This window comes from Typopeltis vanoorti, chromosome 21, assembly GCF_054136105.1.
Source record: "Typopeltis vanoorti isolate ZY-2024b chromosome 21, IOZ_Tvanoo_1.0, whole genome shotgun sequence".
NCBI classification, from domain to species: domain Eukaryota; kingdom Metazoa; phylum Arthropoda; class Arachnida; order Uropygi; family Thelyphonidae; genus Typopeltis; species Typopeltis vanoorti.
Window position 1 is genome coordinate 47,202,998 of NC_143569.1, and position 26,918 is coordinate 47,229,915.

At 34.3% G+C, this 26,918-nt stretch overlaps 1 protein-coding gene across 1 annotated transcript in view; it reads right to left on the minus strand.

Moving 5' to 3' along the window:
* Positions 1-26,918, minus strand: part of LOC150094831 (COMM domain-containing protein 2) — a 56,116-nt gene that overhangs the window by 13,393 nt on the left and 15,805 nt on the right. The window contains exon 3 of the mRNA XM_090411108.1: positions 22,159-22,241. Coding sequence (XP_090267234.1) covers positions 22,159-22,241 — 83 coding nt within the window. The remainder of the gene's footprint in view (positions 1-22,158; positions 22,242-26,918) is intronic.

Sequence of the window (26,918 nt, forward strand, 5' to 3'; positions counted from 1 at the left end):
TCCCAACATCCATGCCCACAGTAGGATTCAAACTCATGACCTACTGGTTGGAGTGGGTATAATATGCATTCAGCCAACCAGGATATTTTCCTTACTTAGAAAATATATCATTAAATTTACTCTTGAAAAAATATGAATATTTAATTATTTATTTCACTTAATACTTGCATTAGGATACCTACTATTAATGCTTGTCTTCAACAATGGCCATTTTATGATGGGAATAGCTTTCCTGTGACAACTGCCAAGTGTAAACAATATCTAGCACCAGAATACATATTGCTTAGCATCACAGTGATTTGCAGTTTTATTGGTATGTTTTTCCCTTATAATTGTAATTTACAATGAAAATTAAAACAGCCAGAGTTCATGGTGAACTGGAACAAAACTGAGGTATTGGGAGGAAACAGGACCTGGATAACATCTAACAGATGTCTTAAAGTGGTATACATCAGTAAATAGAGAGGATGCATCAAAACTGAACATTACGTCACAATGGGGCATAATGCACATTTTGGTAATTCATATATCTGGGGGTCTACAGTTATATGGTTTTAGTTTGTTGGCAACCTCCACAGGCCAAGAGAGGACCTTTTCAAGCAACTTGTGAAGTGTTCTGATCTGTATATTGGTGGGATCATGGTCTAAAGCATAGGTTCACAAACTTTTTCGGGCCACCGCCCACTTTACAAGACATAAATTTTGTAACACCCCCATTATAACAGTTTCCGCGGTCAAGCCGTTTGATATTTTTGATGTAAATAGCAACTAATGATACATTACTACTTATGCCGTTAAATTTTTAAAAAGAAGTGGCCAATATGTGCTTCATCTTGAACACAGTTATTGCTATACTGATTTTGGTGAAATGTAGCCCATATGTAAAGACTGTAAAATGTATACTCGAATAACATTATGCACAGTTTCATACAACGGTTTAAATATGAAAATGTGGAATACAATTAAGAGATTGCATTACATTAGTAAGAATCTTACTGTAATAATTAAAACACCATTAAATATATTACAAAATTGTTTATTTCTAACTTATAAAGTAAAAATACAAAGCAAAAATAACAAATTAATGTGAAGTTTCATACAATGGTTTAAATATGAAAATTCGGAATACATATTAAGAGATTGCATTACATTAGTAAGAATCTTATTGTAATAATTAAAACAACATCAAATGTATTAGATGGTTTATTTCGAACTTACAAAGCAAAAATACAAAGAAAAAATAACAAATTAATGTGAAGGATGAGCCTGGTGCATTTTTAAAAGTTTGTTAATATCGGATTCAACTTTCATTAAAAATCTGACATGTTAAATTTTCAAATGATTAAATAATTGAAATAGAAAATTGATAAAAAAATTGATCGTGTAAGATGGGCATAAGATGGATTAAAATGCAATATTTAAATTTTAAATGATTATCTAATCACAAAATCACGAAAATAATTAATTTTTAAATATATATTATTAATTTCTTCTATAAAGAGCCACCGACCCCTAGACTGCCTGAAGACCCCCACTATAGCCCCCCCCCACAGAAGGCTTCAGCGCCCACTTTGGGAACCTATGGTCTAAAGAAAGGTAGGTAAGACCAATCTCTAAGCAGGGAGGCAAGCTTACCTGTTTAATCTTTTTTGGTTTAAAACTACAGTGGCATTCCTCTTATCAGCTTAGAAAAATTCCTGCAGAATAAATTATAATCCAAGTAGAATGAGGTATCCTCAAGTCTTCTTACACTCATATTGCTATCAGATATACTCCCACATGCAAAACCACCAAAAAAGCAAACCTCAACGAAACAACATGCTCTATTGGAAATGAAGAACAATGACAGAATAGTAATTCCAAAAGCCACTGTAGTTGCAGTAGTTTTTACTGTTTCAGTGGGGTTTTAGTTGCAGAGAAATGCCACTGTAGTTAGAGTGGCATTCCACTGGAAGACTGTTTCAAAAGAAGCAAAAGGAATGAAGAGGAAAAACAGTTGTTTGGTAAGTTCTGGAATTGAATAGTGAAGGAATGTTGAATACTGCTGCAAGTGTTAAGACTCCGAGGAGAATGGATGATTACTTCAGATTACTGAAGCTATTTTTAATGAACAGGGACTATGGTAATATTTGTAGAAAATGCAAGCTACAGAAACTGAAAATCTGTGACAATAATAGAATAAACTATAAGTTATGAGTTATTAATCAGGGTAATAGCTCCAGTACAAATCAAGTATTTTTAGGAGGCAACAACCCAAATGTGAAAACAATTAGCATTATTTGGATTTGTGCTTTGTATAGAGTTAGCAAATATTCAGAAGTGTTCAGCAAAAGAGAAAATGAAATTTCTTTGATGCTGAGGGAGAAAATATTTTATTATTATTATTTTGACACGTCAAGGGAGTCCAAAGATTCATCGAGGGAGGGCACCTCTGCTCTACAGCTCTGTCTCCACCATTCAATCCACCAACTGACTGCAACTACACCACCGCCATCTACTGCCGACCACCACTAGTATTTTCACAGACAATACAGTATATTTGTAATATGTTTATGCCATAAAAGAATGCAAGTCAGAGTGATCAAAAAGAGAAATCTAGTTCTTGTCCAGAAATGGGCATTGTCAAAAGTAAGACTGGATTTTTAATTTTTGTTGTTGTTGTTGTAAGATATAAGACAGAAATGAGTTTCACTGGCATCAAATTAACACGGAAGAATGGCTTGGAATCAGAATTTGATTATAAAAGTTAATAATTTTGAAGTTCTATTGATTTGTGTAGTGCATGGTTTGTTATTTTTAAATAGAAAGAAGAGCACAATATACTGTCATCAGTAAAACTGTTAATTGCATCTGTAGTCATATGGAGAAGATTGCTGATACGAGGATGGTCTGAAAAATTCTCAGCCTCAACTATAAATGGCAATACTACCTGCAAGATTTATTTATTTTCCTAAGTTGGTACATCTATCATAAGCATCCATGTGAAATTGCAAGTCATTCTATCACGTACAGGCAGCCCTTGGTTTACGCCTCAGTTCCGTTCCTGAAAAAATGGCCATAAACCGAATCGGCATAAAACGAACCCAATTTTAATGGGAGGTATGAAGTTATGTTCCGCGCAATCAAAAAACATAGAGATGAAGTATGTGTAACATTATTATATTTAATGCTTTGATAATACATACATATATATTTGTTAAAATAAATTATTAATAACGAAAACAAAACAAAATTATATACAAAAAAATATGAAACTTCGAAAAGATATTACATATTTCTATGTTGAAGTTCCTGGTTTCGGATCACGCATTTTTTTTTTTTTTTTTTTAAAGTATCCAGTGTTAACTGCCTAGATTTTCTTCTTCTTTCTTTAAGGAGTTTAGTGTAAGGTCGAATAGATGCGATTACACTCCTTTTTACATTCGCACTCCTTTCCCAATCGTGGTCCATTTCACAGAATTCATCAGTCAATGTCTCTATGCTTACAAGGATAAGCTGTAAATCGGCCGTTTTCATATCTCTCAGAGGACCTTCTTCGTTTTCTTTCTCCTCCTTTGGAAGTTGATTTAATTGTTCGGCTAATTCTTTTAAGTCTTCATTGGAAAGCAGTTTATCATGGCTCTCTAAGACTTCTGTCACATCTTCAGCTGTAATATCGTACAATCCTACCTCTCGCACAAGCCTGGTAACATCTTCAATAACATTCTCCTCTTGCTCTAATTCCTCGAAGTTGTGCATAAATGCTGGAAGAAGTTTTAGCCATGCTCCTTTTAAACGCTTTGCTGACACGCCGTTCCAAGCTGCCTCGATGTTGTTAATGCCCTTCAAAATATCGAATAACTGCCAATAATCTTTAATAGTTTTTCCTGAAGTGTCCAAGACTCTTACCATTTCCATAAATGTTATACGGAGGTAATAGGCTTTAAAAATTGATATAATCCCCTGATCCATCAGTTGCAAAAGCAATGTTGTGTTTGGAGGCATGTAAACAACCTTGACATCCAATGGTGTTCTTACTTCAGCAAGGTTTTGAGGATGTCCAGATGCATTATCCAAGTGAAGCAATGCCTTGGCTGGCAAATCATTTCTTTACAGAAGCGAAGCACGGTAGGACAAAAATAATTTGTGTACCAATCTATAAAAACGTCTTGTGTAACCCAAACTTTCTTGTTCCATGTCCAATAGACTAGCAGCATGGCTTTTAGACCCTTGAAGTCACATGGTGTCTGTGAATGGTACACCAACATTGGTTTAAGCTTCAAAGTTGCAGATAAATTTGCACCCAACAAAAACATGTCTATCTTTTGCAGCTTTAAAACCTGGAGCGGAACATTCTTCACAGGAAATGAAGGTGCGTGATGGCAATTTTTTCCAGTAGAGTCCAGTCTCATCAGCATTAAAAATAAAATCAGGAGGATAACTTCCTTGTTCTACATAGTCTTGAAATTCTTTAGGAAAAGCAGCCGCTGCCGCAACATCTGCACTTGCCACCTCACCCACATAATTTGACACTGTGGCACTTACTTCGAGACCTAAATCTCATGAACCAGCCTTTGCTTCCTAAAAATGTTTCTTTGCCTCCATCTTTTTAAGATCCTCAAAAATTGTTTTTGCTTTCTCAGTTATAACAGCCTGCTTCAGAGGAATGTTTTTCTGATTCAAGTCATCCACCCATAATGATAATAATTTTTCCATTTTTTCATGAGGTTTACCCCTGCTATAACGTACATGTTTTGCATTTAGTGATGCCATAGATTGTTGCGCAGACTGTTTTATTCTATCTGCATTTTTCATAATTGTAGTAACAGTCGATGGAGGTAAGTTCATACTTCTACAGACATTAGCAAGTGTCTGTCCATCTTCCATTCTCCGAATCACCACCATCTTCTTTTCAAGTGTGATTGATTTCCGCGCCTTCTTAACACCAAGTTCTGTTAATTTTTCTGCACTTCTATTATCAGACATGGTATGTAATTACGTACTTTATCAATTTAAATACGTATATATGTAAAAAAAATTAATTAGAACAATTAAGTAGATTCAACATTAAAACTAAGTTTGATACATATACGTCATAGTAGCTTGGTAAACACTCAAACACTAGAGTGCCTGCTAGCGTCGTTTCTCAGTCAATCACACTACGGCAAGAAAGCACACGCAGGCAACCGGCGTTATTGTGAATCTGCAAAAATTGAACCGCTGTAAACCGAGAGCTGCCTGTATTTTGCTTTATATAGCTGTCTGAAGCAAAAGTGTTCTCTGTATCCCTTGAAATGGATAAAACTGAGTATTGTGCGGTTATAAAATTCTTTGTAAAAGAAGGTTTAACAGCAAAAGAAATTCATTCGAAGTTCGTTCATAAAAGTTTATGGGCACTCTTCTCCTTTGTTTTTGACAATTAAGAAATGGGCTGCAGAGTTTAAACGTGGCCATACCAGCCTTGAAGATGATCCACGTGAAGGACGTTCAAAAAGTGTAACAACACCAGAAATCATTGATCAAGTGCACAATAAACTGCTGAGCCTATAGGCATTTCAAAAACTATAGGCACTTTATGCAAAATAGGATATATTTTGCATGAAGAATTGCAAATGAAAAGCTTTGCGCAAGATGGGTGCCATGCTTGCTCACATCAGATCCAAAACATGCTCACATGAAAATCTCTGAACAGTGCTTGGAGCATTTTAACAAGAATAAAACTGATTTTGTGCATCGATTTATTACTATGGATGAGACTTGGATTCACCATTGCACAAATCCAAACAGCAGTCAAACAGTGGACAGAAGCCAGTGGTTCAGTGCCAAAGTAGAAGACAAAGTTGGTTCCATCTGCAGGAAAAGTCATGGCATCGGTGTTTTGGGATGCTAAAAGGCATTTTTTTATTAATTATTTTGAAAAGGGTAAAATAATAACCGGGAAATATTATTCCAATCTTTTAACAGACTTAGATGAAAAAATTCATGAGAAAAGACCCAGTTTGAAGAAGAAAAAAATCATCTTTCATTAGGACAATGCACCTGCCCACAAAGGTGTTTTGGCAATGGGAAAATTAAGGGATCTGCACTATGAATTATTGGAACATCCACCCTAATCCCCAGATTTGGCTCCCTCTGACTTCTATCTCTTCCCAAAAGTAAACTCTTCCTTGCTGGTCAGCGTTTTTCTTCAAATCAAGAGGTGATTACAGCTGTAGAGGGATATTTTGCAGATCTTACTGAGAACCACTACAGGCATGGGATAATGATGCTGGAATAAACGTATTAGCTTAAGGGAGATTATGTTGAAAAATAAAAATAATTTTGAAATTATAAATTCGTTTTTTCATTGTTAGGCCGAGAACTTTTCAGACCACCCTCGTATATAGAAGGCTTTTGTGTCAAGCATGATGAACCACAGGGACAAATGGCAATGACTCAAGATTTCCTCACAAACTTTTATATGACATTTGTCCAAAGGCAGAAGACATAAGAGAAATTGGTGTCGAGAAAGAGTATTTTTGAGAATTTTGCCGTTATTCCCAATCAAGTTCCAAAAGCCAAAATAATGCCTTCTGTTGAATGGGGAATATACAATCTGCTTCCAGTAACAGCCAATAACATTCATTTAGAAGTGGCCAACATCCAAATCCATTCTAAGCCTCCCAAAAATAATATCCCACATAAGGAAATCATTGCTCTAAAAGAGCTACACAATAATAATCACATTGTTATAACCAAAGCAGACAAAGGGAACCCAACTGTGGTGATGAATTCAACAGAATACGAAAGCAAAATGCACACACTTCTACAAGATCAGTCAACATACCAAATTATAGATTGTGATCCCACCAACTCGCAAAAGAATAAGGTGTGCAAATTATTGAAAAAAGTTACTTCCTGGCCTAAAGAAACAGTTAACAAACTTAAGCCCTTCCACGACATTAAAACACCCAGGATATATGGAGCACCAAAAATTCACAGACAAGGTACACCCTTCAGCCATATTGTGAAAAGTATAAACAGTCCCACATACAAACTTACTAGACACTTAGCTAAACTACTAGCCACTCTCACAAACAATTTTCCCTCCTTTGTTAAAAATTCTGCCCATGTAAAAAGTATTTTAGAAAGCCATACCTTAAAAAGTTCAGACATAATGGTGAGTTTTGATATCACCTCACTATTCACAAATGTACCTTGATTTACTGAAGTCACACTCCCCCCCCCCCTCCCCCGATATATTTGAACCATTTAAATTAACAGTACATGCAGGTTATTTTACATGGAAAGGGAAAACATAAATTAGAAAAAAGGGAAAATAACAATTAGATGGGACAGCAATGGGCTTCCCCCCCCTTAGCCAACTTCTACATAGAACACTTGGAAAAGTTAGCTATCTCAATACAGCCACTCTCAAACCAGTGCTTTGGCTACACTACGTTGATGATGTGTTTGCTATCTGGCCATGTTGGATACATTCTTAGTTCATTTAAAAAGCCAACACCCAAAAATCTACTTTACAATGGAACTGGAAGCTAATGACTGTCTGCCCCTCCTGGATACACTAATCATATGTCTTCCAGATGGTTCCTTATCATTTTCAGTTTATAGAAAACCCACACATACAGGAAGATATTTGCACAATCACACTATCACCCATCTCAACAGTATGGTATCCTAAAAACACTAACACACAGAGCTAGAGTGATTTGTTCCAATGACAATGCTTTCACTGATGAACTCACTCACATCACATTTTCTTAGCCAATGGCTATAATCCCTATAAGATAGACAAAATGCACTCCAGAAATCCCCTCCCCACACACACACACAGTCTTCTGTGACCACTGTTGTACTCACAGAAGAGTACAACAAAACTCTCACTATCCCATACATTCAAGGCACATCTGAAAAGATATTTAGAGTGCTTAATAAACATCAACTATGCACCGTATTTAAACCTTATGTCAAATTGGCAATTCTCATCCGTTCACCCAAGGACAGAATCTCTTCTTTAACACATCCAGGAGTCTATGAAGTGCCCAGTTTGTGTGATCAAGCATACTATGTACAGACAGAAAGAACTGTGGACATCTACCTCAGTGAACATAAAAAAATACATCCAGCACTATCACTATAGCAAGTCAGGTCTAGTAGACCATATCTTGGATACCCCTGCACACAGGATCAATTGGAAAAAAACAAAAGTGCTGCACAGAAGTCGTTATAAGTCAGAGATTGTTCCTGTAACAGAAGCCTTGAAACATATTCAAAACCTCAACAAGTATGGCTGTATAAATTTGCCAAAGATTTGGGAGACAGTCATCTTAAGACCTAATTAATACCTGCTTCCTCTCTCTCTTTCTCTGCCCCCCCCCCCCAATGCAAATGGCACCTAATTAGGATTTTAGTCTGTGTTGTATGTTACAATTGTTCAAACTAGTCCCATTGTTACTAAGTTAATAAATAGTTATTTTCTTATCAGTCTGTAAAAATAATCATAATTTAAAATTATGATTATTTTTACATATTGTTTATGTTAGTATGTTTATTAGTTTTAGTTTCATAGCACGCATTGTTGAAACTTGCGATGTGCCCGTTATTGAAATTGTTTTGTCAAAAATGATATGTAAAGCAGTTAAAAATTTATGTACTTATCAGATTTGAATAGTTATGTTACTTGAAACAAATTTATTGTAATTTAAAATATTAAAAGTTTTGTGTTTTTATGAAGACATTCTCTTGTTGCTAACAGAGACAACATGTCAGCCATTATACCTAGTTTCTCACTTGCCACTTTCATGGAGTGCGCATGCTCGCCGAGAAGTTTGATGTGTGATTGATAGCTGACAAGAAGAGCGTTTGGAAGGAAATTAGAACACAAGCCAGCAGACATTTAGATTCAAAGGAAATTGAGTTTTTTATGTGACAGTCAGAGGAAAATTAATAGTATATTCTGAAAAAGGAATCGTGGAACTATGAAGTTTCAAAGTGGAATAAGTATTTATAAATAAAAGAAAATATTGCTATAGGCGTTTTAAAAGGAATATTAGAGGAATATTAGAATTGAAAGATTTATAGTAGGTTCCGAAGAGGGAATCATAGAACTGTGAATCTTTTAAAGTGAAAGAGTTAAGACTGTCAATAAACATTAGTGAATAAAAGAAGAAGTTGCTATTTTTGTTCTAAAGGAATGTTCGAGAAAACTCTGATTAGGAAGTTTCATCTGTATTAAGGATGCTGAATCAGTTATTTCTACTAAAAAGAAGACAGAATTAAGTCAGGGAGAATTAATGTGTGCTACATAAGTAATGAGAAAGGATCCTATGAAAATGAAGAATAAAGTCATATGTCTTCGGAAAATGTTCATAGCCAGTTTCTCTCTCTCTCCTTAACAGAGAGAGAAACTGGCTATGAACATTTTGTCATTGTGAAAACAAAGTGTTTAGTCTAGTCTTAAGTGTAAATTTATTTTTAAAAAGGCCTTGGATCCAATTAATTCTGTAGTTAGTTATAGTTTTGTAAATTTGTTTGAAGTGTATATATATTGTTTTTGTTTTATTAAATGTGTTTATTTTGGTCTCGAGTCAGTGATTATTTGGATTCTGAAAGAAATAGTAAAAAAGAAGTCATTGCACCAATCGGAGTAAACCTTTGTGCATATAATATATAGGTACACTCGGAAATAAAAAAAATAATTGTTGAACAGAGATCATCTCTATAGACAGGATAATATTAAATAATTAAAAATCCTATATTTAAACAATGGTGCAGCCGGTAGGATTAATATTATGATAATATTTTCCATATAAACATCTCTAAATATAAAAATCTCTTTCTATAACAATGGCGCAGTCGACAACAGGAATGGTTATGACTTAACTTTATTTTAGAAACCAGAAAGTAAAAAATCTTGACTCGAGTAAAATAGCTACAGGAGATAGCAATTCTAGAAGTGAAGTTTCTTTAATTAAAGATGAGGAATTTTTTAAGTTTGTTAATCCAACTTTAGTAATACCTCCATTCTCAGGAGATAATAGTGAAAGCATAGAAACATTTTTTAAATATGCAGAAAAAAATAGAGATTTAGGAAAATGGTCAGATTTTCATTTGTTAATTATACTTCACTGTAAATTATTGGGCAAAGCCAAAACATTCGTAAAGGAGATGTGTTTAAGAGTCTGTTTCAGAGTATTACCACAGACTTTGGAGCATTGCTCATAAATTTAATGTTTCATCTGAAGAGAAATCCTCTTTGGAATGGTTGCTATTTAATCAATTTAGGCTTGGCCTTAAAGATAATTTGAAAGAAACAGCATACAAGAAAAAGGTTAAAAATCTTGAACAGTGTTTTGAACTTGTTGGGAAAAGGAAGAGAGACTTAGAAATACATTTCATTTCACAAATAATAAACAGGTAAACTCATTTTCAGTATAACGAAGCTCATTCTCCTAGCATTGTGGCTACAGATAAAGTGAGAGAAGGAAAGTTTCAAAAATTAAAAGGTGCTAAGAAAAGGAAACAGTCGAACGAAATTTCTGCAAATCTAACAGAAAATGTTCCAGAATCTGAGTCCAAGGTACAATCACATGATTTGGGAAAATTAGAGGAACTGAAAACATTTCTTAGTGAAGAAATAGAAAGACAACAAAGACCAATAGTAAAAGGACAGGAACTTCTGTTTAAGATGATATCGGATTTAACAATATCCAAGAATCTTACAGATAATCTTTATCTTGTAAATCCAATGGTACTGACAGGATTAAAACATCTCAAAGGAGATATATTCAAAAATGCTTCAGATGCAACAAACCTGGTCATTTTGCTAAAGACTTATGTTAGGGATAAATCTTGTTTTCGACATAAGAAATAAAGAAAAATCTGGGAATAATTATTATTCCAATATCATGCTGGCAAGGACAGAAATGTCAAACTACTCATTAGACATGGGTAAAGCTAAAGACAGCTCCCCCTAAAAGAGAGTTTGATGTATCATTAGCTCCTTATGCTAATGGAGGTAATCCTTTGACAGTTCTACAAGGATTTATTGAAAATGTGTCTTGTGAAATCTTACTTGACACAGGTGCACATATTTCACTCATTTCTTATAGTTTGTTTAACAGAATTAAATCTCTAATTCCAAATGACATTTCAGTTTTAAGTTGTCCAATTAAATTAAAGGGTATATTTGAATCAGAAATTTCAGCTGATAAGCAAATCAATGTTTTTATTTCAATTCCTTGTTTTCCATTGAAAGTTTGTCATCCATTAATAGTTCCTCCAGAATCCTCTAATCCAAATGTATAAGTAATATTTGGAATTGAATTTCTGAAACGTCATGGTTTTGCATGTAACTTTGTTGATAATACAGTGTCCTTTTGTGGACTAGAATGCTGTTTGAACAGGACATCAGATGACAATGGAAAATTAGAGCAATCTCCTGAAGTTTTTAAAGACACTGATGATAATGATCAAGTGTTTAATATTGAGACTCTAAAGAAAAATGAGAAGGAAAACATTCAGGAACTAAAAGAGAATTTGGTGCAGAATTCAATGAAATCAGCAATTACTAGTGAAGAAAGGAATAGAATTCTGAAATTCTTTAAATCTGCCTTTGAATTTTTCTCTGATGTTTTCACAGAGGACATTGTTTCAATGTCTTGCACTAATGCAGTAGAACACCCGGTGCAGATTTGTACTCAATCTCCTATTTAAATTAGGCAATATCAAACTCCACTAAAATATATGCAGAGTTGTCAGAAACTACTGCAGGAATATGAAAGGGCAGGAATAATTGAGAAGTCAAATTCTCAGTGGAACAGTCCATTCATCTTAATTGAAAAGCCAAATGGAAGCCTGAGGTTTGTCTTAGACTTGAGAGCCATCAATAAGGTTACAAAGCCTATTGATTTCCCTCTGTGTAAAATTGAGGAATTATTGATCTGTTTGGAAGGAGCACAATATTTTACAAAACTGGATTTAAATTCTGGCTACTTTCAGATTCCTTTGAAGAAGGAAGACAGAAAATACTTCGCATTTACTACTAGATGGCAGAAATATCAACTATGTCGATTGCAAGAAATTCTGCCATGTCATTCCAGTCTTTAATGAATTCTGTCTTATCAGATATGTTGGGAAATGGAGTCATCTGTTTTCAGGATGATCTATTAATCTATTCAAGGTTTATAGATAGCCATTATAAAATCCTATGGATGGAATGTCTTAAAGAGATTAGATGAGGTAAATCCATCTTTAAAGTGCTCTAAATGCCAATTTTTCTTAAAAGAAGTTGAGTATTTAGGTTATAAAATCAGTAGAAAAGGAATTATGCCAATTCAGTCAAATGTAGAAGGCATAATATCAGCTAAACCTCCTAAAACAGTTAGGCAAGTTCGTAGATTTATTGGCATGTTAAATTTCTATAGGAAATTTATTCCTATAGAAATATTCTTGTTCACAGCTATTGAGATCCATAGTGTGCTACATGAGTGATGAGAAAGGATCCTGTGAAAATGAAGAATAGTCATATATCTTCGGAAAAAGGCCTTGACAGAGAGAGAAACTGGCTATGAATATTTTGTCACTGTGAAAACAAAGTGTTTAGTCTAGTCTTAAGTGTTAGTTCATTTTTAAAAGGCCTTGGATCCAATTAATTCTGTAATTAGTTATAGTTATGTAAAGTTGTTTGAAGTGTATATATATATTGTTTTTGTTTTATTAAATGTGTTTATTTTGTATTTTGGTCTTGAGTCAGTGATTTTTTTGAATTCTGTAAGAAATGGTAAAAATAAAGTCATTGCACCAATCAGAGTGAACTCTTGTGCATATATAGGTACACTCGGAAATAAATTAAAAATAATTGTTAAACAGAGATCATTTCTATATACAGGATTAAATTAATAACATTCCTATATTTAAATAATGGTGCAGCTGGTAGGATTAATATTATGATAATATCCTAAATATAACCATCTCTAAATAATAATAAATCATTTTCTATAACAAGTCTGTGTTCTCATCTATACTGTTCAAATTAATCAACATGTACAATGAACACATAAGTCTTTCCACACATTTGAGGATACAACTCATCAACCCATGCCTTAAATGCATTCCCCATATCAACATTCCACACTATCTGGTAATGCATTCCAATCACCCCTACTCTCTAGTAATGCATTTCAATTATTCCTACTCTCCATGCAAACAAACCAATCCCTCATTCCTGCCTTGCTCATACCCTCCTCCTTATACAGCTTCCAGAAATGGTTTCTCCTTCTTTCTCCTATTCTATGAAAAAATTTTCCACATTAATATGATAATAACCCATCATCAACTTATGTCTCAATCATATTCACCTTCTATCCACCAGACTCTGCAAATTGCATTTCCTCAAGTTTTCTTCATATGCAACATTTCAGAGACCAGAAATCACATTAGTCATTCATCCCCTGGATACTTTCCAATATTTCCTCGTCCTGAAAACTAGATGACCAAATCTGTGCACAGTAATCCATTAATCAAGGCTATTTACAATGGAACCATCACCTCTTTAAATTCTACATGTAGTGTACGTCAATTCTACAGTCATCACCATCAAGTTCTTAGCAGAAATTTGGTGATGACTTTAAATTCTCCAGAGGATATAAATTCCTGTACTCTCTGGGAATGTGCAGGGTATTATGATAGTAATTACATAACCTTTTCATGAAGTACTAACTTCCTAACAATTTTCCTTCAAATTTTAAAACCTTACACTTGGATACAGTGAACTAGAAGCTCACCCAGTTTACTCACAGTTCTTCACCAACTATGCACAATCTGCAAACAATTGTACATTACCATTCAAGCCCTTCCCAATATCAATTACATATAAATTAAACAGAAACAGACCCATGAGGCAAACCACTAGTGACTATCCTCTTCTGGGAAGTTGCTCTTCCCCCTCCCATAAAAGACTTGCTAGTATCTATCACACAGTTGATCTCCAATGCAGTGCACTAATCTACTATCAACACCATCTGTTCTTCCAATTTAATTACCAGTTTGTCATGTGGCAATGTATCAAAGACTTTAGTTTAGTAAAATCTCATCTAAATATACCACTGCATATACCCCTCCCCCTTGTCCAATGAATTTGCCACCTTGTTATAATAAGTAAACAGATTACTAAAACACGATTTTCCTTTAGCAAATCCATGCTGTTCATCAAAGAGAACGCTACTGTTGTCAACTCAATTCTGGATTGACAGCCTCACTATTATCACTTTTTTTTTTTTTTGTGGATGTTCAATAAGTATGTAAAGAATTCAATAATTCAAAAAATTAGACTGACTTGCTGAAATTCACTTTTAATAAAAATTTCTAAAATTTTCCAAAATCCCAAAATATTGGTAAATTACATCTTTATGTTGCTATTATAAAGATATTCTTTATTAAAATAACTTTTTCAAAATAAAATGTATGTAAAATAAAGTGCACTTTAATTTAAATGAAATCAAGTATTCTCTGCAAGTCTGATAAAAAAAAAAAATTACACCCATTAAACATTATTGTCCATTTTAATTTAATTAAAAAAGACTGAAATGAAAAAAAATTAAATTACAAATGTTAAGCTAGCATGCAAAACAGCAGCATGTTTATCTCTTACAGCTTATTCAACAAATATAATTACTGACCTAGCTGTCAGAAGTGCACATACCAACTGGCATCGAGTGTAAAGGGTGCAGTATTTTTAGGAAGGATAGACAGGATAGGAGGGGTGTGCTGCTAATGATATTGTATGACTTGAATCCAGTTAGTGTTGAGACCTATGACAATAATACTAGTAACAATTTTTCATTTGCCAGTGAGTTTCAAGCCATCTGATGTGAGTTGGAGGTTAACAAGATAAAATACATAGTGGGGTGTTGTTACAGACCTAATGGATCTGTTGCTAGTGATGAAGAAACGTATCACCAAATAAAGACAATGATGCAAAAAGAGTACTCATAATGGGCACTTTAATTATTCAAACATTGATTGGGTAACAGTAAAATCTCATGAGAAGAATGAAACTAAATTTATTGGGCTGTTGCGAAAGACAATTTCTTTAATCAGCATGTGATAGGAACAAGGTCAAAGAGTGTTCGATTTGATTATAGTGTTAGAGGGGTTTCAGTTAAAGATGTGACTATGTTGCCTCCTGTTGGTGACAGTGACCATGTGGTACTCACTTGGGAAGTGAGTAAGTTTATGAATATTCCATTCAGAAAAGGTTACATGCTGAACTACAAAGCAGGAAATTATGATCAACTGAGGAGTATGCTGGATTCTGCACTGGTATCAGTTGTTGGATGGGAAGAATATTGATTAGTGCGAGGACAGCGTCTAAAAAATACTTAAATGATGCAATATCAGAATGTGTCCCTAGAGTTTGAAGAATAAATGAAAATAAGATGAGTTAAATGGATGTGTAATCTTATCAAGCAAGAGATTTGTAAGAAAAGAATAATGTGGAAGGAATAAGGATGATGCATACGGTTGATGTCTGTTATGAAAATTATAAGCAGCAGGTAAGAAGAGTCACAACTCTTGTACAGAAAACTAAGTCTGAGTAAGAAAAGAAATCAGCTCTGCTAGCTAAAGAAAGAATAACTCTACTGAATGCAGATGATACAAGGGTGACAGATTCAGAAGAGGTTGTTCAACTAATGAGTGCCCATTTTGCTAAAAGCTATCAACCTAGTGTATGCAACATTGCACTCACTGTTACCCATTCATTTAGGTATCAGAGATGTTGCACAAACTGAATAAGAAATCAGCAATAGGAACTGATGGTAATCTCATTGCACAAAAGGTGGTGCAAAGATTGATGTATCCAACTATAGACCTGTTAGTATCTCTGGAGTGGTGGTGAAGATTTTGGAAAAGTTGGTTAAGGTTTGCATTCAGAAATCGGTTGACAGAGAATCTCTACTTTGCAATGAACAGTTATTATATTACTTATATTATATAATAATGTTACCACTGAGTTAGACATGGGGAATTTATACACCATGATACTTTTGGAGTTTGCTAAGGCTTTTTGACAGAAAACAGCATAGAAGACTGTTGCATAAATTGGAGAATATGGGTTTGGTTTATAAAATATTACCATGAATAAGAGAATGGCTGACTGACATATCAAACAGTGGTATATGGAGGATGTAAGTCTACAAGATTTAAGGCAACCAGTGGTGTACCACAAGGATCAATCCTTGGTCCACTATTATTCAATCTGTACATGACATTGGAAAAGATTTTGCAGGCAGCATACAGCTATTTGCTGATGATGCAAAGATAGGCAGAGTAATCAAGAAAGTAGCTGATATGCAGTACTTGCAGAATGATTTAAATAGGCTTGAAGTGTGGGCATGGAAAAATGGCTGTCAGTTCAATGTTAGTAAATGTAAAGTCATGCACTGTGGTGTAATTAGATATCCAAGATCATATTGCATTGGTGGGATCATGCTGGAAGAAACTGAGCAGGCTAGAAATCTTGGAGTTTTAGTAGATAGGAAGTTGAAGTTCAAGGGCCATATAGTAAAGATTGCAAATGCAACTCGGAGGAAAATTTGCAATGCTAAAATGAACTTTGACACATGAAGAATCATTTTGTCTCTTTACAAGGCCTTGATAAGACCTCACTTGGACTATTGTACACCTGGTTTTCTTGTCCACAAAGTTCTGGACCTCATCAAAGACCTCTTCCCTTCTGATATAACAAACCTATTTAAACATTGCCTTCAATCAGATTACTTTAAATGGAATGGGAAATTCTTCAAACAACCTTTTGGCCCTGCTGTGGGAAGCCCTTTTTTCTTTCCCATGTGCTGATCTCTATTTTGAAAAAAGATTCTTAGCATCAGATTTCTAGCAACCAACCCAAAACACTCAATCTGGTATCTTCATCATCTTAAAACATAGCTTTCTGAGTTAAATGGCTTTCTTACCTTACTGAATTCATTCCATCAAAAAATAAGTCATGTTGGAAATTTTTCAGGACCTAGTCATCACAAAAATTTCTGATCATAATTTGACATCAGATGCTTACCAAAAGCCAACACATACTACTGTAAAATCTCACGTGATAAATTAATATAATTAATTTGTCGAGCTCTATTTTACAGGGTTTCAAACTTAAACAATACAGGAAAAATAATGTAAGATTCCTTTAGTCTAAATATAAGTTAACTGTCTTGAAAAATGGGTTAAATATTTCCTGTTTGAATACTGTACTTAAAATTAGAGAAAATGGATTAAGTGATATTTACATTGCAAATCAACAAAAAAGAATAGTGTATCAGAAAAGTTCACAACAACTTGTGGGCAAATTGAGCACCTAAAGCAAAGACTTTCAGCGAGAAGACCAGAGTGACGTCACCGTGCCGACGGGTGATCATGGACATTCCAAAGGTTAGGAACAAAGAGCAAGGAGCATATTTAAACAGCTGAAAGGGGAAGAGAAAGAAGGACTAGAAGGGTTAAGAGGATGACTATTGCTGCCACAACTGCTGGTGTTATGGTTCCCTTATCGGCTGAACAGAAGAGAGGAGAAGAGGCAATGACTAAAAGCACATGACTAGAGGCTTTGCACCCATCATAGGAACTATGTCATCGGCAATTCCTCCAAAAATGTTCCTGAAAGAATTCCAAGGAGCATCTGACAACGTGTCCCAATCGTGTAGCTGACTACAATTCCCACGAAAGGCTTCATGTCAGGTCAACGAGTAATCCACCAGTGGAGCAAAAGTAATAGAGCACAGAAATGTCTGAGACAAGAATGTGTCCTGTGTAACGACAAAGGTCAACATGACTGACTCAGATGGGGGTCTTAGAAAAATTAGGCATATTAAAAATGAAAACACATGATCAGTATATTAGTAGCCTTCAAGAATGAGTAAGCAGAACTAATCTGAAATGGTTACTTGAAAGAGTGAGAGAAGAAATGTTAGCCAAATAGGTATTTTGTTGCCAGAGAAGAGATCCAGTGAAAGACCATGATGTAAGTGGATCAATGCAGTTAGTGGAAAATAAGATCTAACAAACACAGATTAATTTGGTAAAAAAGTTATAGGAATCTATAACTTTATTACTAGCAATAATATAAACTTAATGAAGTAGGTACTTTCATAATATCCTGTATGCTCCTTTCAGGAATGATGTACATATCAGGAATTCTGTGTAATGGCAGAGATTCAAGATATCCTGACAGAGGCTTTGTTCATGAAAGAGGACTGTGCTTTTCCAGAAGGACCTGAGAGTAAACAAGCGATATTATTGTTGTTTTCTTTGGAACATAGATAAGTAAGAATTGTATATAAGTGTTGCAAAAGGCCGGTGGTAAAGTTTTGTAAAGTGTTGTATAATATCAGGTTAGAGGAACAGTATACATTATACTAGTGTAAGGAAAAATCCTGAAGGTAGTTATATAAGAAGAAACAGTTATTCTATACTTATTGTAAAGTATGTATTTTATAATGCTAAGTAGAGTGTGAATGTTGAGTGAATGCAAAATTTATATATTTCAATGATATAATATTTTGTGTTCACTGTTGTGATCTGAACAACAAATGATCAGATCAGTTGTTGTTCAAACAAAACATTTTATTCTAACTTATCAGTTACTCCCCACTATGTTGTAACCTTAACTGTTTAGTTAGAACAACAACTGATCTGATCATTTGCCAATGCACTATCTCAAAATAAATTTCGTATCTGTGTGCATGTGTTGATTTAGAATAGCCACAACTTGCTTATGGTTAGGAGGACATTAGCTGACGCCTTACCTTTGTTCCTGTTCTTATTATTCTTAAACTCTATTATTTCTTCCAGATTGGCACAATCGTAAATAAAATTAAATTTGTCTGGTAGAAAAGTCTGAGAAAATAAGTATACCGCACTTGTATATCCAGCAATAGTTAGATACAGAGGCAGCTTTACGTGTGGTAGGAGCAAAGAGCAAGGGCAAGAAAGAAAGGGGGGAGACAAAATTTTAAAACAGAAGGACTTAGACTTAGAGAACAAAGTAGGAAAAGTTAGAGATTAACAAGATTTGATGAAACTTCATAAATAGCATAAGTTTTACATATGGTGCAGTCCAACTAGATTACAAATTAGTAACTAATAAGAAAAACCATATGTATAAACTAGATAGATAGCATAAAATATTACACTGCTATGTGCTGGCCATTCATTATCTTCATACCATCTCTCAAAAAAAAAATCATTCAAACTCTTAAAAAATGTTCTACCTCTATCCTAAAAAGTGATGATCAGAAAAATAAAGAACTGCAACTTCTACTCCACCAACTCACTCTTAACAGATATCCTAAGAAATATTCTACTCCACATCCAAATCATGATATGCACTACAGAGCCTGTTTCAATCCTATACATCAGTAGGCTTTAAAGCAAAATTTAAAGCAATAAACCATATAAACCAAACATAGGACCTATCGGAGAACTTAACTGTAATAGAAATGGAAATAGATTAAGAGATTTTACTATAAGCAATAACCTTAAAATAATGAACACCTTCTTCAAACATAAAGACATTCACAAATACATCTGGGAAGCAAGAGACACAAGAAGCATTATTGATTACATAATCAGCAATATCAAAATGTCAGAAATGATAATAGATACAAGAGTATACAGAGGATCTGAAATAGAATCAGATAATTACCTTTTAATTGGAAAAATAAAATGAGAACCAAGATGGAAAACAACAAAAAAGCACAAGGAAAATAGAAATTTTGAATCTTTCAAAGTTAGACTTTTGGAAGACAGTAGTATTAAAGACTTGTACCAAAAAAGAATAAAGAACTGGATGACAAGTATAAAACAAAATCAGAACATAGAAGAAGAATGAAACCTAAAAACCATAATGACAAAAGCTGCAAAAGAAAGTTTAGGAACAAAGAAAAAGTGGAAAAGAAAAAGAGGCCTTAGGGACTTTGATGATGAAATTAAATACATTATTGAAGAAAAGAAAAAAGCATATAAAAACTGGCTCAACCTAAAAACAATAGAATCAAAAATCGAATACAACAGAAAAAAAGCAATAGCAAAAGCAGCATGCAGGAGAATAAACAGAAACAGATGGAACAATTTTGTAACTAAATTAGAGAGAGACTGTATGCTCAAAAGCCTAATGCATATAAAATCCTCAAAGATCTAAGTAATGAAACTAGAGAAAAAGCAGATATTAATACCATTAAAATAGAAACATGGCAAAATCACTACCAAGATCTATGGTATGATGAAAACATTCAAAACAGAAAACTACCCTTTGTAAACATCTCTGATAACTTGGAAAACATCACTCTCGAAGAATTAATCCAAAGCAAAACAGGAAAGGCTCCAGGAGAAGACAATATAAACTTGGACCTTATCAAATATGCAAGACTTGAATTCTCACTCAGGTTACTTAACTTTTAGAATATGATCTGGAAAGAAGGAAAATGCCCACAAGATTGGACTAAAGCAATAGTTATTCCCATCTACAAAAAAGGACACAAATCTGATTGTAACAATTATCATGGAATCAGCTTACTTAGTACCTGTTATAAAGTATATGCTAAAATTTTAGCATATAAACTTAAACGCATAGTAGACCCAAAATTAGTAGAAGAGCAAAATGGATTCAGAAAAGGCAGGTCTTGCATAGACTCTGCATTTATGTTAAAATTATTAATTGAAAAACACAGAGAAATGAACATAGAAACACACATAGCTTTTATAGATTACACCAAAGCATTTGATAAAATTATCAGAGAAAAACTATGGGAAATCCTAGAAGAATATGAAATACCAAACCAACTCTTTAGAGCCTTATATAATATATATCAAGATATTAAAATATCTGTGAAGTACAATAATTCAACATCAAGCTGGAAACCAATAAATCGAGGAGTACGTCAAGGTTGCCCTCTCTCACCAGTTTTATTTAATATAGACATAGATAAAATCATAAAAGAATGGAAGATAACTAATGAAGGAGGATTCAAAATAAACCGCAACACCAGATTAGCTACTCTTCTTTTTGCTGATGACCAAATAATCCTTGGAAATAATGAAGATGAACTACAAAAATCATTATGCAGTCTAAATAATCTGATAAAAACATATGGTATGGAAATATCAACAGACAAAACAAAAGTCATGGCCTTCAAAGGTGCTAATCCAATAAGAAGCAAAATAGTAATAAACAACAAAATAATAGAGCAATTAAATACATTCAAATATTTAGGTTGCACAATGTCATATGAAAATGAAGCTGATATAGAACCAAAGATATCAAACTTTTTTAAAAGTAACAGGTATTATAAATAAAATTTTTAAACCCAATTATGTACAAAAACACACACGAATAAGAATCTACAATACAGTTGCTAAACCAACCTTACTTTATGGCAGTGAGATATGGACAATAAAAAAAGCAGATGAAAGAAGAATTGAATCATCCAAAATGAAATTTCTATGCAGAACTGAAGGAGTCACAATAATGGACAAAATGAAAAGCAGCGAAATCAGGAAAAAACTTGGAATTACAACCTCCCTAAATGAAACAGTGATTTGCTATAGAGAAAAATGGAAAGAACACATACTAAGAATGAATAGAAGCAGAATACCTAAACAAATTCTAAATTACCACCCAAAAGGTACTCGATGCAAAGGAAGACCCTTAAAAAGATGGAATTGAGTCTGGAACAGGCCGCTTGGCCTATAAACCTGGAAAGGAAGAAGATGAAATACACTCCTTTACTGATCAATGTGCAGATGCAATTAGCATATCAAAGTGTTTAGATCTGTCCTTCATATTAAGGCTGGCTACATAGTGCTTCTGCTATCCAGCCAACAGGCTGTGGGTATATATCAGAGGACATAGATGTTTCGAAACATTTTATATCACAGCCAACAGGCTGTGATATATACCCACAGCCTGTTGAGAACAACAGCTCAAATAAGTTATATTCTTAGTCTCTGCAGCAGGATTTCCAGATTATCTAATCCTTTGCTAATTTGGATAATCTTAGAGAATCCAGTCAGAAATCAATAACATATTTAAAGAGCTGTTGATTTCTGACCTTTCATAAGTGATATTCCCATTATAAACACATGCACAGAGAAAGAGAGATTTAAAAGTTGACTCACCAATGCTTTTGATGCTTCAATTAAGAGATGCATTAAGCCTTCTACAGTATGCCTTACAATATCTACTTCAACACCAAGTTTTTCTAGAAGAGGAAAAAAAAAAAAAACAGCCTTATAATATTTTCCATTTGGTCACTTTGCTGCAGAAATCTTAAACAAGAGTAAGAATGATGATAAAAAAAAGCTGTTTTAATTTTTTTAACATATCTAAAGTAATATACACTAGTGTCCAAAAGCTAAGGTGAACTACATTTTTATCTGCATATGAAAAAATTTGTGACTACAGCCAAATGTGGACATAAATTTATTGCCAGCATATTAATTAATTATATTACACAAAAAATGTGTTATAAATTTTGTTCAAATTAAACTGAAATATGTTTTTAGCAAAAGTTACAAATTTCCTATGGAATAGTTAAGTTATATAGTTAAGGAAATTTGTCTCTCCGCATAGTTTTCATTAAGTACTGAAAACTATACAGAGAGACATTTCAGTATGGAATATGTCCACCCCCAAACTGCGATGCAGCTCTCACAACATTATACCATGCTTAGCACCAAGTAATGCAGGAGTTCTTGAGGCAAACTTGGAGGTGGCGTATTATGGTATGACTGTGTTTGGAGAGCTCTGAAAGCTTAGTTGTTTAGTTTTTAAAAAAATAGTGTTAGTTAAAAAACTGTCAGAATTAGACTTTGTGGAGTTAATTAGTTTAGTTAAAAGTTTTGTTTTAAAAATTGTTAATTTAGTCTTTTGCATGGTAAGTTACATAGGATAGCACATGGTACTGGTATGAAGCAGAACAATGGCATCCAAGGAGTCATTGTTTAAAGGATTTAGCTAAAAGGACATCGTGCAGTGCAATGTCTGCAAAATGTATGCATTACCGAAGACAAATGGAATTTGGTTTAAAGGCGATAGTGGTGGGAAAGTGTGCAAAAATATGGGTGTCTGTGGAGTGAATTTGATAGGCGAAAGGACTTATACAAGAAGGATGGTTTGCTGAATTTGATGTTTGGAGAACTGAAAAAAAGTGTTGTTGAATGAAATGAAAGTGGATGAGCAGAATCCTAGGCTTTTTTAAATTTCCGTTCATGCCAAGTTTTTGTATGATGTAAAAAACAAGTACTTTTCCAATCAATTTCATGTAGGGTGTTAAGAGCATGATCTGAAAGGCCTGCTTCACCAAAATTGTTAAATTTAATGTGTCATTTGTGTTCTTTTTTTTTTTTTTTAAACAGATAAGGATTGTATGTCCAGTTTCTCCAATACGAGGTAAGTTACAGGTGCAATAGATGCAATAAATAAACTCCAGGGTGAGCCAATGGGGGGGGGGGATCCTTAGAGGAGTTGAATATGCTTTTTAATTTTATAGGTGGTTTAAAAGGGCATAAGGCAGTGTTTCTCAACCTTTTTTGGATCATGCCCCACCTCAACGTCTCAAAGATTTTGATGCCCCCCCCCCCCCAGCATAATAGCCAAATTCTGAAAAAGTATAATATAAATATGTACATTTTCTAATTGCCCCCCAAAATATTCAAGTTTCCCACTTTGAGAAACACTGCATTAACATTATAATGGTGTAGAATTTTATTAATTTTTTTTCTGATAACCCTTCAATGTATGGGATAGCTATGGTTTTACTATAATCTATATTATTTTTTGATGAAGTTTTATGAAGAACTTTATTAACAGTATTTTTGCTATAGCCATTATTTATAAATGTATTGCTAATAATTTGTAATTCTTGTTTAAGAGCTTGTTCATTAGAGTAAATTGTTATAGTTCTGTTTTTGAGGGTGTTAATGACTCCAAGTTTGTGTTGGCTGGTATGTGTAGGCTTGCTGTAAACAAAGCATGATGGAAAAGTAGAGATAAGGAAGTTATTTCCCTTTATAACGCCTTTCTACATCCACATATGGATTACTGTGCTCAAGTCTGGTCTCCTGGGTTTCTTAGGGATGTGGAAGCAGTGGAGAAGATTCAGAGGCGAGTGAGCAAAATGGTAAGTGGTGTGTGGGATGTTCCCTATGAAGATAGATTGAGAGTGTGTAGAATGTAATGTTGGTTGATAGCAAAAAAAGAGGGGATATAATAGAAACATTTAAGTTGAATAATGGTGGTTAGTAAAGGTGTGAGGAATAGATTTTTTGCTTGGAGAGTTGTGAATCAGTGAAATTGGTTATTTGAGTCAGTTATGAGTGCTCTGTTAATGTACAGTTCAAGGAGAGATATGAGATTGTGTGGATAGTTTGAGTCTCCCACAATGAGTATTTAGACTCCATGGAGGTGCCCATACAATAATAATACCATTATATTTGTTTTTGGTTCAATAGAATTTGGTTGGCTAAGTCCAAAATTGCCGGCCCATCCTCAATAGTTGAGCATGAAATGGATGCCTCCTAACAGGATGCACCATATGAAGGTGAGGATTGGAAAGTGGGTCAGAAGCCCTAGTCAGTTCATTACATTTCTTACAAGCTATATGGAGGTTTCTGTCTCCTCTCAAATATCTAGTTTTAGCTCTTAAGTGACCTCAAAGATGGCAAATGAAATATGTAAACAGAAAAGCTAATATTCTGGGAAGTCAGCTGAATAAATTTGTATGGGATATGAGAGAAATCATTCACAACACTATATAATAATAAAACAAATTTTAAATTATGGGTCTGAGAGTTGGGTTAGAAATAAAACAGTTGATCAAAGACTGGAGATATTAGAAATATCTCCAGTCTTTGATATGAAATTAATTCCAGAAATGAAGATATTAGAATGTAATCTGGCATTGTTAACATTCAGGAATATGCAAGCATAGCTAAGCTCAGGTGGTATGGTCACCTGAGCTTAGCTATGACTGAACAGAAAAGAGAAAAATTAGCAAAAACAGGTGTATAGTGTTTACTGCCAGGATGGCAAGAAAGAAACCCAGAGGAAGACCAAGATGTAGGTGGATTGATACAGTTAGATGCACCTCAGAAGACCAAAATATAAGATCTGACAACACTTGGGTCCAGAAGATTATTTAGGGGGAAACTGTCATTAGGAAGTTGGTAGTAATGTAAACCTCATGTAGCAATATCCTCTACACCCCTTGAGGGTGCCTATCAGGAATTTGATGATATAAGGATGAGAAAAAAAGTGGGATCATACTGTGCCCCCTCATTAAAAATGAAGAGTGAATATAGTATTATTATTATTGGCAGAGTAATTAGCATATCCGCTCTCCAGCCAAAAGGCTACGAGTTCAACTACCTGCAGAGGCATGGATGTTTGCGATTGTTCTACTAAATTTAGAACCTGCATAGCTCAGTGGAGATGGTGTGTGCCTTCCACTGTGCTAAATCACCCGAAGAGTGTTGTAAGTTCGATTCTAGACCGACCAGTCCGAGTTAGTCGATCTCTGGCAAAGGCAAGCAGGTTTTTTCTCCAAGAAACTCAAGTTTTTCATCCAGTAAACTCAAGAAAATCAACCGTAGAACCCACACTATTTATAGATAGTAAACATAGAGTTGGGATTAGGGACCATGAGATGGCGGCACTTGCCAATCACCTCTCTTCACTGATGCAATGTATAATTAGTGATTGTCTTGGGTCAGCTATATCTGATTGGCTATTGGTGGGATTGAACTGCCTCCTCAGTCTCCAAAAGTTAGATAGGACTAAAATGCCTCCTCTACTTCCTATATGGGAATAAAGGTGTTAACTGATTGATTTTTGATGATATTATTATTATTGCACAAGCACCTCCACTTAAGACATCATGGGAGATCCAAACTATCAACAACATCTATCATATCAATGGTTTCAATGAGAGATATCTCATTGAAACCATTAACAGAGAAAAAAAGCACTCACAACTAACTCAGGTAATCCCTTCCATACATTCACCACCCTCCAAGTGAAAAATCTAGTCCTCACACCGTTGCTAACCACATTCTTACTCAACTTCCAGGGATGACTTCTTGTTCTGTTACCTCTAGTCAAGTGCTGAAACATTTCAATCCTATAAAATCCTTTAAGAAATTTATGTTTCTATAATATCCATCCCCTTTTTTACCTAACTTTTCCAATCCACAAAGAGAGAGAGAATGGAATGTGACATTGCTGGTATTAATTAATGTGTTGGCAGAGCTAATCTAAGGTTACCTAAACAGAATAAGAGAGAAAAGTTTAGTAAACAGTTTTTTTTTTTTTTTTTTCATAAGATGAGAGGAAAAGACCCAGGGAGAACTAGGTGGCTTGATGGAGTTAAAAGACAAAAGAATAAAATTTCACAATACTGGAGTCCTGACAAATAGCAGACACTAATTTGGAGGAAAATTGATGCCAGGAAGTCAGCAAGAATGTAATTCTTATCACAGTATCCTATACACTTATTAGTAATAGATATATATCAAGAATTTGAGGATAAGAAATATACAGTAAGAAATGGTCTGAAAACTCTTAAATGCAGTTAAAAAATTCACCCATGAGAGTATGGATTAACTACATGAATCATCTAGCATATTAATAATATTAATAGTTGCCTCTGTAGCGCAATTGGAAGAACGACGGTACATTGCGCCCTTCGATTGGAATAGGCCTAAGTTCGATTCTCGTCGCGACGGGAGGAATCTTTATCTGGTCGATTTCAATCGATGGTGAGTTAGCCGATCTCATACGGAGGTAGCAGGGTTTTTTCTCCCGGAAACTCGGGTTTTTCATCCCGCATACATACAAATCGGCCCTTCAGAACACACGCAATTTACAGACAAAAATTACT